General features: G+C 51.2%; 1 protein-coding gene across 2 annotated transcripts in view; it reads left to right on the top strand.

The window, feature by feature from the left end:
* Window positions 1–467: 467 nt before the first annotated feature.
* Window positions 468–19,466, top strand: part of RGS9 (regulator of G protein signaling 9) — a 76,604-nt gene continuing 57,605 nt past the window's right edge. For both annotated transcript variants that reach the window (XM_039229832.1, XM_039229833.1), the window contains exons 1-3: window positions 468–599; window positions 12,398–12,494; window positions 18,229–18,279. In XM_039229832.1, coding sequence (XP_039085763.1) covers window positions 543–599; window positions 12,398–12,494; window positions 18,229–18,279 — 205 coding nt within the window. In that variant the 5' untranslated portion in view covers window positions 468–542. The remainder of the gene's footprint in view (window positions 600–12,397; window positions 12,495–18,228; window positions 18,280–19,466) is intronic.

Here is a 19,466-nt window from a genome sequence, read left to right as displayed (position 1 = left end):
GACCGTCTGCTGGATATGACTATTCCATTTCTCATTTTTACTTTTCAGGTAAGGAAATTGAGGCTTAGAGTTTAAGAAACTTGCCCAACGTCGCTCTGGCTAAGCGGCAAAACCGGGATGTGAAGGATCGTTTATTCCACCGCGCTCATGAGTGAGGCTGCTTCGTCTCACTTCTGCACAGGTGGCAAGGCTCTCTCTCTGCGACACATCCTCCCAGCGGCGGGTCCCGGACACGCGGCTCTCACCTGAGCCCCCGCGGGGACACCGCCCCCTGGCGGCAGGTGGGCGCCGGCGCGGCGCATGCTAATGAGCCCGCGGCGCTGCGCGCTGATTGGCTGGCGCGCGTTCCAGCGGCTTTCCCGGGGCGGGAGCCGAGGCCGAGCCCAGGGGCGCCGCCCGCAGCAGCCGCCCCCGCCCGCGCTCGGGGCCGCGCTCCTCCCCCGGGACCCCGCGGCGGGTGCGGGGCGCGTGGGCGCCTGCGCGGGCTCTCGCCCCTCTGTGGTCCGCTGGCGTTCTGGTTCCGAATCCAGCCGGGGTCCGCGATGACAATCCGACACCAAGGCCAACAGTACAGGCCGAGGATGGCATTTCTCCAGAAGGTGAGCGTGGTCCGGGGCCCTGGGCCCCGGGGTGATGCGCAGGGTCCCAACTCTGGGAAGTGAGCGCGGGGCTGCTGGGGAGGCTCGGAGCGTGTGGCCGGGAGGGGAGGGCATCCCTGTGGTCCGTTAGTGCTGCTTGATGATATTAAACGACTTATTCGCTGTGTGTGTGTGTGTGTGCACGCGTGTGTTTTAAAGACTGTAATGATTAGGTTTACACGTAACCTGTTTGTAGCGGAGACTGGGAAGGCAGTGGCAATGGTCCGTTGGAGGCTGGACAACAACCTGTTACTCTGGAGAGAAGGGTGCCAGAAGGCAGCAGTCCAGCAGAGGCTGTCAGATTTGAGACAGAATCCTGATATTGTCCCGAGGTTCCCAGATGTTGCATTAACATTTGTGCCGGTTTTTTTTTTTTTTTTTCTGATCCCAAACTGCAGTATTTAAAGAGTGTGTGTGTTGAGTGTGTACACACTGACCACAAAAATGATGTGATTTGTAGAGTAATGGGACCCACTCCCAGCGCCCCTAGGCTCCTCTTCCGAGTAAGTGTGTTTGTGCATCTTCTGTCTGTCCGTGCTGGCAGCAGAAGTCGGAATCTTTTCCCTTCCTCTGCAAAGGCTTTCTCAGACCAAGTGGCCAGGCACAGGGGATCCATCCTGTGGACACTTGGGACGTGGCATGTACCTTGTGGGGTGAGGTGTTGGGGTCGAACTGGCGCATTTTGTTCTGGGCTTCTGAGATAACCAATGTCAAAAGAGATCGATGAATGATTAGGTTCCAGGTCCCTTGGCCACCCTTCATCTCCATGTACAGCCATTTGTCACAGCGCTTGTACGCCTTCTTAGGCTTATCTCGTTGAGTAGGAATTAGCTGAATGCTTTGTGACAATAAGAACTCTGCCTTGAGCCCTGGGGGCTCAGCAGATGGGTGTAGTCAGTGACCAACTGTCCTGACTTGACCAGGACTTTCAATGCTGAGACCTGGATGGTCCCTGGCACACCCACGACAGCTGGTCACACGGGGTCCGCCTGCTTCAAGAAGCGTGTGCATATTCCAGGAAGCGGAGGTGTGAGGATCATCTGTGAACGAGAGAGGTGGATAGTTGTCTCACTCAGAAAGAATCCTGAGAGCTTGTAGTGCAGACACCAGTTTCTGAAAGTGTAAGAACCCCCCTGAGTCTGATATCCGCAAGCCACAAATCACCTTCCAGGCTTTTCGCAGGATGCCTTCTTCTTCCAGAGAGTAGCTGTCTGGAGACATTCTGTTTTCTGATTCTTGGACACTCTTTTCCATCATGACTGTTACCTGGTAGATTTTCCTCTCGTTAGCCAGACTTCCCACTGGTGTTTTGGTTTTCAGCCTCGCTGCGCACCCCCCCCCACCCCGCCTGTCTACTTCCACACTATGCTTCGTAAACACACTGATTTTCTTTTCTAAATCTATGCTGATCTCCTCAGCCCCAAACCCTCTGCTGGCTTCCCGTGCACGCAGAATAAAGTACAATCTGCTCAGCCCAGCCCCTCTGGACCCTGGTCTGACCCACCTCTCTTTACCTCCCAGCCGCCTTCCGCACCTGCCCTCCAGGGGAACAAAAAAAAGCAGCCACAGTACTGAGTGGGGCTCTCACCTCAATGGCCTCCCCACCTTTCCAGGAAACCCGTGCCCTTTCAGACAGCAGCCTCCTCTACTGGGAAAGCCCTCTCTCCCCTTCTCACCTGCCAACTTCTCATCCCTTCTCGGTGAAGGTACATCCCTACCCCCTGCAGCAAAGGGACTTCCTTCTCTGGCCCACAGACTCCACCCACACCTCCAATACCGCTCTTTCCTTTGGCCTCATGGAAGGGACTCTGTCTGTCTGTGTGTCCTGAGGACCTCAGTCAGGTCGCAGAGCTCCTTAGGGCCAGTTTCGAGAGCCCTGCCAGGGGGTCCTTAATGATGAGCCAACTGAACTAGATACCCAGTTTCTCCTGGAGAAAGACCCAGACCAAAAGAATGTGGACAGGGGTGTGTCATTCACCACTCAATGAATATTCAGTGAGATAGCCAATGAATATTAATGAAGGATGCTGTGTCCCCATAGCGGGGGGCTTACCTGCACGATCCCATCTGGTCCACAAGACAGATGTCGTTATCACCATTTGCAGAGAAGGAGACTGATGGTCAGAGAGGTGTCTTGCCCCGGTCATACAGCCATTTGGTGGAGGAACCAGGAAAAATACAGGTCTGACCATCGTCTGTTCCCACGTGTGATACGATGCGATGAGCTTGGGGTGGAGTGGAGGCTGTGAGAAGGTCTGGCTTAAGTGCCTGGGGGAGGTGGAGTTCTAGAAAGACAGACAAGGAAGGGTGTTCCAGCCAGAGGGAATGGCATGTGCTAAGTGTGCGTATGTGACGCACAGTAGACCGCTCCCGTGGCTGCGACACCCGTGGGCTCCTGTTACAGCGTTGGCTTGTCCCCTCTGTGATGGCCAGAGCCCCGTCCCAGCGAGTCCTGGCTGCCGCTGTTGTGGGACACCCCATGGGATTGACTCTCTTGCCGCCACCTGTTAGATGCCATGCTTTCTGGCGTGGCCTCTGGCATCAGCTTTTGCTTGCGAACGGAGTGAAGAAAGAGAAATATGAGGAGGTGTGGGTGGAGCATGGGGTCTTTTGCTCGTATCATTCTTTCATTCAACACACACAAATAATCGTGCCCTTCCGTGCTAGGCACTGTGCCAGGTGCCAGGGACACTACGGGGATTAAGACTCGGCCCCTCCCTCCCAGAGCTTAGAGTCTCAAGGAGAAAGCCAGATACGTGAATAAGAAGAGAAGCGTTCTCAAGGTCATGGTAGATTTTGTCAGGGGGGATGTGTGTCTCTATCTCTCCACACCAAGAGAGGCGTGTATACATATCCCACACAGTGTGAGGGACGGTCAGTTCTGCCCCAGGGCGAGGGGAATCAGGACACGTGTCACAAAGGGGATTGTAAGGCCGCCTGGGTGGCTCAGTTGATTGAGTGTCCAACTTCGGCTCAGGTCATGATCTCATGGTTCGTGGGTTCGAGCCCTGCGTCAGGCTCTGTGCTGACAGCCAGCTCAGAGCCTGGAGCCTGTTTTGGATTCTGTGACTCGCTCTCTCTCTGACCCTCCCCTGCTCGTGCTCTCTCTCTCTCTCTCTCTCTCTCTCAGAAATAAATAGAACATTAAAAAAAAAAAAAGAAAGAAAGACGATTCTGATCCAAGGGTCTGTGTGCTTCTCTACCCTGGTTGCACTTAAAATCTTGGGGCACTTGGGTGGCTCCATTGGTTAAGCGTCGACTCTTGATTTCAGTTCAGGTCATGATCTTGTGGTTTGTGGGTTCGTGCCCCGCGTCGGGCTCTGCGCTGACAGCTCGGAGCCTGCTTGGGATTCTCCCTCTCCTCTTTCTCTGTCCCTCCCCCACTCGCTCTCTCTTTCTCTAAATAAATAAATATGTATTAATATCAAGCTGCTGTCCTTAGAGTTTCTGATTTACTTAACGGGTCATGCGGTAATTAAGTGCAGTGGAGTGCGAGCACTGGTGTTTTTTTTAAAAAACACTTCCAGGTGATTTGACTGGACAGCTGAGGTGAAAGACCTTGAGGCCCTTTGGCCACCTCTGGAGACATTTTGGGTTGTGCCGTCTGGAGAAGAGGGTACTGCTGGCATCCAGTGGGTGAAGGCAGGCTACCGCTAGCCGTTCATTAATGCACAGGACAGCCGGCCCCACAACAAGAATGGTGTGGCCCTGTCTGTCCTCGGCACCACAGTTGGGGACACTGGGCTGGAGGACACGCTCACTGGGGGCCAGACACGTGCCAGTTAGAAGGCAGATGCCAGGTAGGCAGAGCCTGACAGCCCAGAAGGGGGATCCGATGGTCCCACGGGGCAGGAGGTGATGGGCAGGTAAGCCACGCCTCAGAAACAAAGGCCGACTCAAAGGATGTCCCCCTCCATCTAGAATGTTCCTGGGGTTTTCTTTTTATGTTTATTTATTTTCAAGAAAGACAGAGAGACAGAGCGTGAGCTGGGGAGGGGCAGAGAGAGGGAGACATAGAATCCTAAGCAGGCTCCAGGCTCTGAGCTGTCAGCACAGAGCCTGACACGGGACTCGAACTCCTGAACCCTGAGATCATGACCTGAGCTGAAATGAAAGAGTCTGAGGTTCAGCCGACTGAGCAGCCCCCCTCCCCCCGGGGTGCCCCACCTTCTGGGCTGTTGACCAGGGTGGGAAGAGCAGGGTTTGAGTACCGATGAGGGGATGGTGCTCCTGAGGGTGGCCGGGCGCTGGGGTGAGAAGACAGGGGTCAGCAGGCCTCTGTGCAGCCAGGCTTGGTAGCAAAATGACCCCGTGGTTCTGGGGCACTTTGCCCATCTCTGTGCAGAAAACGACTGATTATTATCTTCCCCCTGGGAACCTTCTCGGGCTTAAAGGAAAATTCCAGCCCCGGAGATCTTGCACAGTGAGTGACAGCTCCTTAATTCAGGGAGTGGCGTGGGCGTGGAGGGGGGGGTGTAGGGGTGTCAAAGCCGTCGCGTCTGCCCCCCTGTGATGTCGGGGTTCCCTGGCACGCCTGCTGTCAGGCTGCAGGACGTTGGCGAGAAGGAACGTGGGGCCCCGCCCCCGCCACTGTCCCCCAGCGCGGGGTCACGGGGTGCGGCCTGGATCGTGCCTGGGAGCGGGCTTTGGCGGCGTCTGGTTGGGAGTCGGCCTTGACATTTGCAGGTGGGGAAGGCCGGCCTCTGCCTCAGCCCCGAGGGACGCCCACGGGACACCATGGGGAGGTGTGACAGTCGGCAGCCTTAGGAGCTGGAAGGCAAGGGCTTCTCGCCGGCTCCCTGGGGAGCCCGGAAACGACTGGAATTCTCTCCTCTGCGATGGGCAAAGGGGTGGGTGCTAGAACCCAGAGTCTGCTCGTCTGCTCGGGCTGCAGTGACGAAAGACCCTGGGCTCTGTGGCAACAGAAATTTCTTTCCTCGTAGCTCTGGGGGCTACAAATCCCAGAGCAGGGGTGTGCAAGGGTAGTTTTTCCTTGGAGGCCTCTCTCCTTGGCTTGCACACGGCCACCCAGGCGCCCCTACTATCCTTTTTGTAAGGACACAGTGCTCTCGGATTTGCGCCCACCTAACGACCGCATTTTGCCTGACTTACCATTTCAAGATCCTGTCCCCCCAAACACATTCCCATTTTGAGGTCCTCGGAGTGAGGGCTTCAGCATACAAATTTGGGGGGACACAAATCAGCCCACAGCAGAGTCTCTTAAGAGTTTCCTTGGGCGACTGGGGAGACTCCTCAGAGGAATTTATACGAGGAAGATTCTGAGGCGAACCGAGTGGAATTCCAGTGAAATTGGAACTCCCTGAAAATGTTCTCGAGGTTCACGTGAACCTCCTTCTCCCACCAGTCATTCTTTTGCGCGAAGGGTGACATACCTGCCTGAAAGAAATGTGACTCCCCTCATTGTGTTTTTAAAATAACTCTCATTATTCCTCCTCTGAAGATTATTTTCAAACTCTTTATAACTAGCCTTTTTTTTTTTTTTAACGTGAAGAGAAGATTTCCAATCTGCTGACTTTCTATCGGATTTCTAACTCATGGCAATTTTTGTTTCTTCTCCAATAGCTTGGCCCCCTGTTCCTATGAAACATTATTGTCTCATCCAAGAGTTTTTTTTTTTTTAAGTTTAGTTATTTTCAGGGACACCTGGATGGTTCAGTGGATTAAGAGTCGGATTCTTGGTTTGGGCTGAGGTCATGGTCTCACGGTTCATGGGATCCGGCCCCATGCTGAGCCTGCTTGGGATTCTCGCTCTTCCTCTCTTTCTGTGCCTCCCTCTCCCCTCCCAGGGTAAATAAATAAACTTAAAAAAGTAAACTTAAAAAAAAGAGAGAGAGAGAGTGTGCATGCACGCGAGTGAGAGAGGAGCAGAGATAGAATCCCAATGAGACTCTGTGTTAATGGTGTAGACGTGGGCTTCAGCCTGGGAACCGTGAGATCGGGACCTGAGCCAAGGTCAAGAGTTGGACGCTTAACCGACTGAGCCACCCTGGCGCCCCCTCTAAGATTTTTTTTGAATAAATATGGGATTTCATCTAGCAGCTGATGTGAGAGAGGAGAGGCCTGAGTCCGCACACCAGAAAATCAGGCATTTCCTGGACTAGCATATAAATCTGAGGCCCACAGGTGGTTGAGAGCTGCAGAAGGAGGGACCCCCGAAGCCCACGGCTCCTGGGTCCCCGGTGTCCAGAAGCAGCGGCCTCCTCTCGGCCCCTCCAGCCCCCTGCGGGGCTCATCCCTTTCCTCCCTCACTACTGCAGGCTCTAGGCTGAGCCAGTGGCCAAGACGCTGCCGGAGCCTGATGCCTCAGAAGGCCAAGCACGGCAGCTCTGACTAGAGCAGAAATGGATAGTTTCTGTTCCGGAACAATCTATGAGACGAATCAGTGTCTGGGCAGATGGAACACACACTCAGGCCTGCTCCCTCGCGTGACCCTTCACCTCCAATGCAGCTGGTCAGTCTCTGTCTATGGCCGTCTCTTTAAAATTTTTATTTTATTGCGGGAGCGCCTGGGTGGCTCATTTGGCTAAGTGTCCGGCTCTTGACTTCTGCTCAGGTCATGATCTCACGGTTGGTGAGTTCAAGTCTTGCATTGGGCTGGCTCTGTGCTGACAGCGCGGAGCCTGCTTGGGATTTTCTCTCTCTCTCTCTCTCTCCATCTTTTTCTACTCCTCCCTTCCCTCCACTAGATAAATAAGTAAACTAAAAAAAATAAAATAAAATTTTTACTTTATTGTGAACAGGTACTGTGAATATCTACCCCCTTATAAACTGAAGTGTGCAAACAATATGGTTAACAACTGTCTATCGTTAATAGACACAATATTGGAGAGCGCATCTCTAGAGCAGATTCACCTTGCTTGACTGTAACTTGATATTCGTTTATTGACAGCTCGACTCCCACGTCCCTTCCCCCACCCCCTGGCACCACCATTCCGCTCTGTGATTCTATGAACTTGCCTGTTGGGTACCCCACGTAAGTGGGATCACGCAGTCTTTCTGTGACTGGCTTACTTCACTTAGCAAAATGTTCTCCGTAGCCAAGTACCATCCGGGTGCATCCTTACTGTGGAATACTGCAGAATCTCCTTCTTTGTAAAGGCTGACGAATGTCCCGTTGTACGTCTGTACCGCTGTTTGCCTTATTCATTTGTTGATGGACATACAGGCTGTTGGCACATCTTGGCTGTCGCGAACGGTGCCGCAGTGGACCTGGCAGTGCTAATATGTCTTCGAGATCTTGACTTCTAGTCTTTTCAGTGTACATCCAGAAGTGGGGTTGCTGGTGATTCTAGTTTTACTTTTTTTGAGGAACCTTCATCCTGTTTTTCACCGCAGTGGCTCCATTTTGCATTCCCCCCAACCGTGCATGTGGGTTCCAAGTTCAATCTCTTCACTTCCCTGCGAAGGAAGCCTTCTCAGGCCCTCCCTCCCTTCCTATTCAGCCTCCATGCATAGTTTTTAGAATCTTCTCAGTCTTCCTATTCTTTTCCTGGTTATTTCTTTTCCTATTGCAGTCGGCATCTTCCCTATTTTTTTTTTTTTTGGTGCCTAATTCAGCCTGCAAATGCTATCTACTAAGTTCTTTGTGCATAGCATGACAACTAAGTGCTTTAAATTTTTTTTTAATGTTTTTATTTATTTATAGAAGAGAGAGAGAGAGAGAGACAGCGTGAGCAGGGGAGGGTCAGAGAGAGGGAGTCACAGACTGAAACAGGCTCCAGGCTCTGAGCTGGCAGTCAGCACAGAGCCCGACGCGGGGCTCGAACCCACGAACCGTGACATCATGACCTAAGCGAAAGTCGGACGCTTAACCGACTAAGCCACCCAGGTGCCCCGACAACTAAGTGCTTTAAACGCTTAATCTCATGTAATCTTTGCAACATCCCTCTGATGATATAGGCACTATTGTCATCTCTGTGTTACAGAGACATGAGTCTTAGTGAATTGACCTAGCTTCTATATTGAACAGGGATTTGAACTGGGCTTTTTCTGCGCCCAGATCGCTAGCATTTATCTTAGTTAACTTTTTATTTTCATACACATGTCTTCCCAATCCTCCACGGACCCAGAGTATGTTTTCTACCTTGCTGCATCCCCCCACGGTGCTGGGCACTTAGTAATGCTCAATAAATACCTGCATTTGAATGCTAAGTAGAGCAGGGCTTTTAATTCCCAGGCGTCTAGACACAGCCCCGAATGCCAGGTTCCAAAGATGTATCAATTCTATGAAAGCTGCCGATATTACTGATTCTAACCAGAAGCACTAACACAAGTATCTCCCGATAAAGTATATATCTTCATGCTTCTTATACATCTTTAGGAGTCTGTAACGTTTATCTGTCCTTGTAAAGCCTTTTTACAAGATTATTTAATGAGATCCTAAGAGATTACAAAACTCTGCCGGTTACTTGGGCACACGCTATCAGCGTCCCCACTTTATGGTACAGGAGGGACATCCGGAGACGTTAAGTGAAATCCTGCAGGTGGTACAGAAATGAAACCCCACGAGGCTGTCAGAATCGTGGGCTTTCCTTTGTACTCGCTGCCAGCACTGAGCAAAGCCTAAAGGGTAATTTAAAGGGCTGTACAGGGTGGGGGAGTGTTATTTTATTAAGAAGCAAGAGAATGATGATATAACCACGTTAGCGACAGGAGGGGAAGTGGGTGGATCGGTGACCTGTTTCGGCTTGGGTGGCGGCTGCAATGCAGACAGGCTGGGTTTGAGGCATACCCCTCCGCGAGGATGCAGTGGGCTGTATGTGGGAGGCGGCTTCTGGCCAGAGAAGGACAGGAAAGGTCTCTGTTCCTACCTTTGGTTTCCTTCCTTCGTATTTCATGCTTCGGCTCTTGCTGCCCCTGGGATTGGAATGCCCTCCCCACCATTTTCCCCCTTCTCTGGTCCTTGCTTCTGATTCATCTTTTGAAGACTCGCTCCAGGAGTCCCCAGTGCTGACCCCTCTGGCACTATTGTGTTCCCATCACACCAGGATCTCACCTTTGCCATCGTACTTCCCATATTGTCCTATAATATCCTTGCACAAAGATGGTGCACTCCGTGGGCTCAGGGGCCCCTATCATCTTATCTTTGGGTTTCCTGAGTCGACCAGGACTGGTTGTTGAGTGAGTGACTGGCTGACCACTGCAAGCACATGGCAGGCGTGGAGATGTGTGGTTTCTTCATGAGTGAGCGGTTTCCCCAGGGGAGCATGGCGCGTGAAAGCTCTGCATTGGCTTTGTCAATTCCCGTCATAAACATCGACAAGAGAAACTCCCAGGCTGCCTTTTTTTCCCTCGTAGCTCCACCTTTATTCTTTTTCATTTTTTATTTTTATTTATTTATTTTTAAAAAGTTTTTGATGTTTATTTATTATTGAGGCAGAGAGAGACAGAACATGAATAGGGGAGGGGCAGAGAGGGAAGGAGACACAGACTCTGAAGCAGGCTCCAGGCTCTGAGCTGTCAGCACAGAGCCCTACGCGTGGCTCGAACCCACGAACTGTGAGATCATGACCTGAGCTGAAGTCGGACGCCTAACCGATTGAGCCACCCAGGCGCCCCCTTTTATTCTTTTTTAATTTAAAAAAAAATTTTTAAATTTACATCCGAGTTGGTTAGCAATGATGATTTCAGGAGTAGATTCCAGCAATTCATCTCCTACGTATAACACCCCGTACTCACCGCAACACGTGTCCCCTTTAATGTCCCTTCCCCATTAGCCCATCTCTCCAGGTTGCCTTTTTTAAACTGTGCCAACCCATCCAGCTTGTTTCAAACTATCCTTCAGTCTATTTTAGTTCCATTTAATTTTTTCAAGTGGAAGACTATTTTTTATTAGTAACAATTAAAAAAAATACCCTAAGGATCCCCGGGGCTGTGTTTGTGGTTGTCTTCCCACGGTTTGCTCTGCCTTGGTCAGTTCACTGTTTCTGTTTGTTTCAACTCTCTCTTCAATGCTCGTGACTAATTCTTGGTTTTTTTTTTTTAAATATTTTATTTATTTTTGAGAGAGAGAGAGAGACAGCATGAGCAGGGGAGGGTCAGAGAGAGAGGGAGACACAGAATCTGAAGCAGGCTCCAGGCTCTGAGCTAGCTGTCAGCACAGAGCCCGACGCGGGGCTCGAACCCACGAACCGTGACATCATGACCTGAGCTGAAGTCGGACGCTTAACCGACTGAGCCACCCAGGCGCCCCTGCTCATGACTAATTCTTATCTCGGACTCTCATCTCCTTCGAACTTGGGACTTTCATTTCCCACCCGCTGCCGGTCACTGGCTAGCTCAGTCCGCATTCCCAAGCTGAAGCGTTCGCTTTCAGAAGGTGCTCCTTCCTTTCCGCTTTCTACATTTTCTATTTTGGTAACTGGCAACTCTGATGACGGGAGTTATAAACTCTGCCACCCTCACCGAACGAGTCAGTCACTCACAAGTACAGTTCATTCGAGTTAACTAGGGCTCTAAAAGCCATGCCCTCCTATCCTTTTTCATGCCACTGCCTTCATTTATTCATTAATTCATGCATCAGGCTCTTATTGAGTATCACCTATGTGTCAGACACTGTCCTAGGCAGTCGTAATAGAGCATCAGACAATAACGGACAGAAGACCTGCCCTTGAAGAGACTACTTTCCAGAATCAAGGGAACCATGCAATAAATGTAATCAATAGGTAGGTAGTTTTCTCTGTTAGAAGGTGAGAGCTATAGAAAAAGCGAGCAGGGGGTCAGGAATGCCGGGGGTGAAGTTCAAAGTTGTAGCGTTAAGTAGGATGGTCTCAGGCTTCCTGAAGCAGGTGGTGAGCGAGTGAGCTACATAGGTTCTTGGGAAGAGTGGTCCAAGCACAGGGAATAGTCAGAGCAAAGGCCCTGCGGCAAGAGGCTGGTACGTGCTTGGCATGGCCAGAAAGCAGCAAAGTGGCCATTATGGCTGGGTCGGAGGCAGCCAGGTGGGCAGTGATAGCAAAAGAGTCAGGGAAGAAGGGGTCCCGGCCACATAGAACGGTAGGGGAGCTTTACCATTGCCTCTAAGTGGAATAGCGTCTGCAGGGGTTCGAGCGGAGGAGTGACATCTTCTAGAATAACTGTTAGACTCACTCTGGCTGCTCTCCTGAGAAGAGACCATGGGGCTGAAGTGGCAAGCGTGGGAGCCCCACCATTTCTTGCCTGGGCCATTACAGTAGCTTCGAACGGATGTCCCCACGTGTCCCCTCCTTGGCAGACTTCTTCATGCCTCAGTGTTCTTCTGTCTGTCCTGGGCCACGCTTCGCAAACGTGGATTAGGCTCCTGTCCAGCAGTCGCTGCTGGAGCAAAATTCACGCTCCGGGAATGGCATTCGGGGCCCATGGTGATCTGGCTCCCACTGGTCGTCCCGGCTCTGTCTGCCCATCATCTGTTTTCTGTCCCTCTCTCGCCCTGGGCACTGTCATCCTCCCGAACCTTGGCTCCTCTTGTTCTCTCACTTTCTGTCCAGCAAAGTCCTTCTGCTAAGTGCTACCTTTCCTCCTAGGCCCGCACAGCACTTCCAAGCCAGAGCGCGTCTCTGGGAGCTCCCCACCTGGCGAGGGTGCTTGTGCCTGTGACGCGAAGGCCAGCTGCGTGGTTACTCGGTGCGCAGCCAGCTCCCGATCCCGAGCTCCCGGCGCTCACCCTTGCCTCTTTTGCTCTCTCTCTGTGCTGCACAAGGGGCCTCGCTCTGCTTTTGAAACGGTTCTGCTTAGCCAGCTTTTCGGGTTCTGTTTTGCAGATCGAAGCGCTAGTGAAGGACATGCAGAACCCTGACACGGGGGTCAGGATGCAGAACCAGAAGGTCCTGGTCACCAGTGTCCCTCACGCCATGACAGGTAACGTACCCTGTGCCTTTCTTTCGTCTAGGCCTGGAACCGTCCAGACGCAGGGACGGCAGCCTCTGGCTCGAGATCCAAGTTCAGTCCACGGCCCGTGTTTGTACATAAAGTTTTATTGGAACGCATCCGTGTCCTTACTTATGTACTATCTTTATGCTTTTATGCTACAATGACGGTTATATAGCTGTGCAGAGACTGACTTATGGCCCCCCGAAGTGAAAATATTTACAGCCCTTTATGGAGTAAGTTTGCTGATTCCTGGACCACAGGCTCCTTCTGAGGAAGGGGTCGGAAGGGAAAGGAAGAAAAGAATGAGGAGGTCACTTTGTGAGGCCATCCTCCCAGGAGGGCATTTAAAAAGCTTTTACTGTCACTTTCTGTGTGCCTTGTTTTCATGAAGTCAGGTAGCGTGAAAAAATAATACCATTTGGCAGAAAAAAATTGGTCTTTGCTCCACCCTTTTCTAATTCATACTGACACCTTTCTTTTTTTTTTTTTTTTTAAATATTTTTATTTATTTCTACGAGAGAGAGAGAGAGAGAGAGAGAGACAGCGTGAGCAGGGGAGGGTCAGAGAGAGAGGGAATCATGGACTCTGAAACAGGCTCCAGGCTCTGAGCTGGCAGTCAGCACAGAGCCCGACGCGGGGCTCAAACCCACGAACCGCGAGATCATGACCTAAGCGAAAGTCGGACACTCAACCGACTGAGCCACCCAGGCGCCCCTGACACCTTTCTTTTTAATTAATTAATTAATTGATTAAAAAAATTTAGATCCGAGTTAGGGGCGCCTGGGTGGCTCAGTCGGTTAAGCATCTGACTTCAGCTCAGGTCACGATCTCACGGTTCATGGGTTTGAGCCCCGCGTCAGGCTCTGTACCCACAGCTCAGAGCCTGGAGCCTGCTTCGGATTCTGTCTCCTTCTCTCTCTGCCCCTCCCCTACTCACACTCTGTCCCTCTCTGTCTCTCAAAAATAAATAAAGATGTTTAAAAATATTTGAATCCAAGTTAGTTAACATACAGTGTAATAATGGTTTCAGGAGTAGAATTCAGTGATTCCTAAAACACACCCAGGGCTCATCCCTAAAAGTGCCTTCCTTAATGCCTATCAGCCATTTAGCCCACCCCCCACCCAAAACCCCTCCAGGAACCCTCAGTTTCTTCTCTGTATTTAAGAGCCTCTTATGGTTCGCCTCCCTCTCTCTTTTTATCTTAGGTTTCCTTCCCTTCTCCTGTGTTCATCTGTTTTGTTTCTTAAATTTCACATATGAGTGGGGGCGCCTGGGTGGCTTAGTCGGTTAAGCGTCCAACTTTCGCTTAGGTCATGATTTCGCGGTTCGTGGGTTCGAGCCCCGCATCGGGCTCTGTGCTGACTGCCAGCTCAGAGCCCGGAGCCTGTTTCAGAGTCCATGACTCCCTCTCTCTCTGACCCTCCCCTGCTCACGCTATCTCTCTCTCTCTCCTAGAAATAAATAAAAATATTAAAAAAAAAATTTTCACATATGAGTGAAATCATATGATGTTTATCTTTGACTGACCTATGTTGCTTAGCATAATACCCTCTAGTACCATCCACGTTGTTGCAAATGGAAGGATTTCTTCTTTTCTATTGCCGAGTAATATTCCATTGTTTATGTATACACCACATCTTCTTTATCCGTTCATCCATTGATGGGCATTTGGGCTCTTTCCATAATTTGGCTCTTGTTGATAGCGCTGCTGTAAACATTGGGGTGTGCGTGCCCCTTCAAATGAGCACCTCAGTATCCTTTAGATAAATACCTAATAGTGCAGTTGCTGGGTGGTGGGGTAGTTCTATTTTTAATTTTTTGGGGTCCCTCCATACTGTTTTCCAGAGCAGCTGCACCAGTTTGCATTCCCACCAGCCGTGCAAAAGGGTTTCCCTTTCTCTACATCCTCACCAACACCTGTTGTTGCCTGAGTTGTTAATTTTAGCCACTCTGACTGGTATGAGGTGGTATCTCGTTGCGGTTTTGATTTGTACTTATCTGATGACGAGTGACGTTGAGCATCTTTTCATGCATCCGTTAACTGTCTGAATATACTGGCACCCTTCCTAACTGCCCCACGGGAACGACACCAGCGTCTCCTCTCCCTGGATGTGGGATAGCGGAGCATCATTTGAGGAGATTGACAGAAGGGGCTGAACGGCAAAATAAGAATGCATTTTGGTTACCGTGTTGCATATGTTGTATGATTTTGGTCTTTCAGTAAAGAGTGTGTTTCCTGCTGAGACACCGCGTCTGCAGAAATAGACAGCTTCTCAGAGCACAAGCCCAGGACTCGCCACTCTGCTCCCTGTGCACCCTCATTCTCTCCCCCCCTGCCCACCACCTTACTGTTTTCCACTCAAGGTGCCCTGGCCCTGGCAGACGCAAGCTGGCTGACAGTGTCGCCTTTCCGTTTCTGTCTGCTTGGAAGAAAGAGGGTTCCCACCGCCAGCGTGTCACTCAGTTTCCATGAGTGCAAGCAACAGAAGTCCAGCCCGGCTGGTTGGAGCAAACGGCAGGTGGTCGGAATGGAGCAGAGTAGCTCACAGAACAAAAGGAAACTGAGGAGCCACCCCTGGGAAAGTCTGGGAGCCAGTGTAGCACAGGCCCCAGAGGGCAAGAACTGATGGCTGACTCCCCTGGATGGTTCTGCTTCCCCTCTGCGTTTAAGATGTACCTGTGACAATTTCTCCCAAGGGGTCCCTGCCCCCGCCCCCCTCTGCCCCTGGTTAATTCTGGCCTGGATTCTCCACTGGATTGGGAAGCCTTCATATCTCTTTCTCACCTGGGTAACTCCAGTGCTCAGCAGAGCTGTTGGTTGGGGGGCGGTGCTTAACAGAAGTTTGCTGAACGCATGGCTGGTCTAGCACCATGCAAAGAGCACTGGATGTTGAGTCAGGCACCCTGGGATTGAATCTTTCAGGTGCCTTTTTCAAGGCATGTAGTCCTTGTCTCCGTGTCTTTATTTATTTATTTATTTATTTATTCAACGTTCTCATTTTATTTTTTTAATCTTTTAAATTTTTTTAATTAAAAATTTTTTAAAAAATGTTTTTATTTATCTCTGAAAGAGAGAGAGATACACACAGCATGAGCAGGGGAGGGTCAGAGGGAGAGGGAGATACTGAATCTGAAGCAGGCTCCAGGCCCTGAGCTGGCTGTCAGCACAGAGCCCGACGAAGGGCTTGAACCCACGAACCATGAGATCATGACCTGAGCTGAAGTTGGGTGCTTAACCTACTGAGCCACCCGGGTGCCCCTGGTGTTCTCATTTTAAAAGCAGGAATAGTCAGAGCGCCTGGGAGGCTCAGTTAAGCATCTGACTTCGGCTCAGGTCATGATCTCACAGCTCGTGAGTTCGAGCCCCGCGTCTGGCTCTCCGCTAATGGTGCAGAGCCTGCTTTGGATTCTCTCTTCCCTCTCTCTCTGTCCCTCCCTAACTGTGCTCTGTCTCTGTCTCTCTCTCAAAAATAAATAAATAAACATTTAAAAAAAGCAGGACTAGCAATCCCTGTCTACGAGAATGAGTGCAGGAATTAAGTGAGATAGTACTGTGCACGCGGCCTGCAAGCATGGAAGCTTGATGTGTGGCGAGAGCTAGCAATTCCCCACAAATCCGCCTTTTGCAGGTGGGGCCATGGAGAATCAGAGAGGCTCAGCAACTTGTCCCCATGTCACTAAACTCACACATGGCTGAGCTTGGATGTGTGACTCCCGTGATCATACTCTTACCCCCATCAGTGCGCATAAGCTACTTTTTTCTCTTGCACACGGGGTGCACTTCCTCCTGGACTTGGGCGAGGCGGCCGAACCTGCCGTGTTTTCGCTCCATCCTCCTGTGTGGGCGAATTTCAGCTGCCGCTGGAACAGGACCCGGGGAGAAGCCTTGGGCCCTGCGTCAGCACTGGTAAAAGCACGTGGGGTAATCAGTCTCTAACTCCTCAGACGGCAGGTGACCCAGAACTTCCGGGGATGACGGTGACTGACGCGGGAGCCTGCCGAGCTATTAGCACAGACCACGTGGCGCAGATGCTGGTGGCTCTGTAATCTCATTTGGTCTATTTCAGGAAGCGGTCAAGTGGATGAGAAAACCCTCGGCTCCTTGGTGGAGGGTGCTCATTCAGCTGCTGTCTGCTTGGGTCTCTCTCTCTCGGTCTGCGTACCTCCCGAGTAGCATTCAAGGAGACCTGGGGTGGAAAGTCAAAAACACCTAGTCCTAGAATTTTAAGGAGGATTTTAGATGAAGAATTTTGCTTGAGAACAGCCAACCGGGGGTGAATAAAACAGAGCAATAGATGAGAACCCACTGAAAGCAACAACGGTGGGCATGTGGGCACAGACAGAAACCATGTCTGGACATTTGTGCCCCAAGGTGTGGAGAGGAAGGTAAGAATTACAGGCTGTCCATCCTTAGCCAGGCTGTGGGCTGGTAATTAAGCTCAGAGAGTGTGTGAGTGGGTGATAAGGGCCTTCCCTCGAGGGGCCCAGAAGAAATGCCCCTTCACTAGCTCTGAGGAGAGAATTATCTATCACGTGCAACCGTCCAGCCACAGGGACACAGGCAGTGGGGGTCTCAGACCCGGATGCCCCTTCTTGATGTGTTCTGCGGGCCAGTTCCCATGCAGGCAGGGGTCCCTGGCTGGCCTGTGTCAAGCAGGCTGGAGCTGCTGGAAAACGTGGTCATTGGTATTTGCAAGATGGCATCTGAACTGGGGTGGCTCCTTCCAGGACATCTCATCTTTCTTCAGGGGAAGCTATTGCCTTCCTCGCACAAGGAGTCTGTTCTCCTAATGCGGCTGCAGGGCCAGGTTGAGGAGGAAGCCCACAGCTTCCTTGGGATCTGATAACAGTTCTGGATTGTTTGTGGAACTTGGCTTGCTTTGGCCCTTAGATAAATCTGGATCCTTAGGAGATGGGTGGGAGGGGGTGCTTCGTCCCTCCCGATCTCTCCTCCTCTCATCCGTGTCTGCCTCGCCTGCTTTGTTTTCCACACCAGTCTTCACTCTGCACTGTTGTTCCCAGGCTGGCCCCTGAGACCTGCAGAGCCCGGGGCGAGGCTGTAAGTGGTGCCCACATTCCATTGTCTGAAGTTATAAATCAACCCTCAGAGTGTTACTAAAATATGTCCCACCCTCCTGCTTCGACCAGAGGACTTTTAGGGTGATCTGAGAGGCCAGGTCTGAATTTTGAATTTTCAGACTCCTCAGAGTTCTTTCTGAGAACTTGGGAGCCGGGGAGAACTGTCCGCTACCCTTAGCTCATTCCCACTCTCCCCCCATCCCTGGCTCTGATGTCACGTGGCCAGGCTCCGTCTGGAGCCCCACAGACAGCATGCCTTGGCTCTATTTTTTTTTTCAGTGCTCAGCCTTAGGCTCTTTACTTCCTACTTGGTAAATAATAGTCCGTGCACAAATTATTGTAAGGTGAGAAAATAAGCACCACAAGAGAGGTGAAGATTGAGGGTGTGTGGGAGAGGAGAAGCTGGAAATCTGGCCGGAGTCGGATCATGGATGACCCTGAATTATGGGCTGCAGGGTTTTGGACTGAACATAGTGACGGGGGTGCGGTGGAGGGGAGGTCCTGAAAGTTTTGAGCGGAAGAGGGACGGGATCACCTCTGAGCCTAGAGGAGACCCACTGGGGCAACAGCGTGGAGGAGGGCGTGGAAGTGGGGGGGTGGGCTTGGAAGCTCTGATGATGGTCAAATGCCTCTGGTTTGCAGGAAGTGACGTTCTCCAGTGGATCGCCCAGCGGCTTTGGATCTCCAATCTGGGTGAGAACTCGTCGGGCACTCCGTCACCAAGGACCAAAGAACCTCTGGAGGCTAGAGACTAAAGGGAGGCTTAGCCTTTGTCTCTGAGAAATTGACATTGGAGACGCAAGCCATTCATGTGTAAAACAACCAGAATCAGAAGCTAGAAGGCACGATAGATAATTGGGAAAGAAAAATGGTTGTTCCGTACAAAACATTGAGAGCACGGAAATAACAGGCAATTAGGGAAGAATCAGTCAAAACAGAAGTCTTGGAGGGGTGATGCACACACGCAGCTGGTCTGGAAAGAAGGGGTGCTTGCGGATTGTGGAGGGGAGTTCCAAGGGTCTGTCTTCCCAGAGGGGAAATGAGCAAGAGCAGTGGTGTCGAAACGGATTGAATGAGACAGAGAGAGGGAACGAGGGGAGACTGGGAGAGATGACGTCAGCTGGGTATGGAGGGCAGAGGAGGGACAGGCGTGTAGCTGGCATATTTGTAGATTCCAAGTTTTATCTGGGAGACAGGCAATAGGAGACAGTGGGGGAGTTTTGAGCCTGGCAATATGTGTGATAATCATATGTAAGCTAGGATGTTTGCAGCACTTTGAGGCATGGGTTGGAACAGAATAGGAAGAATCTGAGGAACAGACTTCCCACGAGGAAAAAAGGCTCTTGGTATCACACGGCATAAAAAATGAGACTTGTTTACGATGTGGGGAGTGAGAATGAAGAAGGCACGTTGGGAGAAAGCCTCCCTGAGGCTTGGAGGCTGAGATACAGAATGGCATGTTGGTTGGGTCCTTGGGCCCGAGGATTGCAGAAATGGAATTCCCTTTCGATGATGGAGACACCTGCTTTTTTGGTGCCTCTGAGAAAGAGCCAGGAAGGTGTTCCTTTAATTGATGCAAACAATTAAACAGAAACAAGGCTATGTTTCCAAGCTCGCTGGAGGTGGGGAGGAGCTGGGCAAGAAGTTGACCAGAAACATAGCCTCCTTTTTCCTTTCCTCTTTGAGTGGAGGAACTCTCTGGTGGTCAGAGACATTCTCTCCCTGCCTCTGGGGACTTCTTGAGACCCAAGGGACCCAAAGAAGCTTCTCCAAGCATCTGCAGTGGACCACCTGTGGTCCCCATTAACGTCTGGGTTCGCTGGTTCCCCCCAGACTTATGAGTTGTCATTCTTGGAGGTCAAGATGGGGAATTCTTCCTC

Source organism: Hyaena hyaena, unplaced genomic scaffold (assembly GCF_003009895.1).
Source record: "Hyaena hyaena isolate Hyena2069 unplaced genomic scaffold, ASM300989v1 scaffold_39, whole genome shotgun sequence".
NCBI classification, from domain to species: domain Eukaryota; kingdom Metazoa; phylum Chordata; class Mammalia; order Carnivora; family Hyaenidae; genus Hyaena; species Hyaena hyaena.
This window is presented reverse-complemented; position numbering and strand designations above follow the sequence as displayed.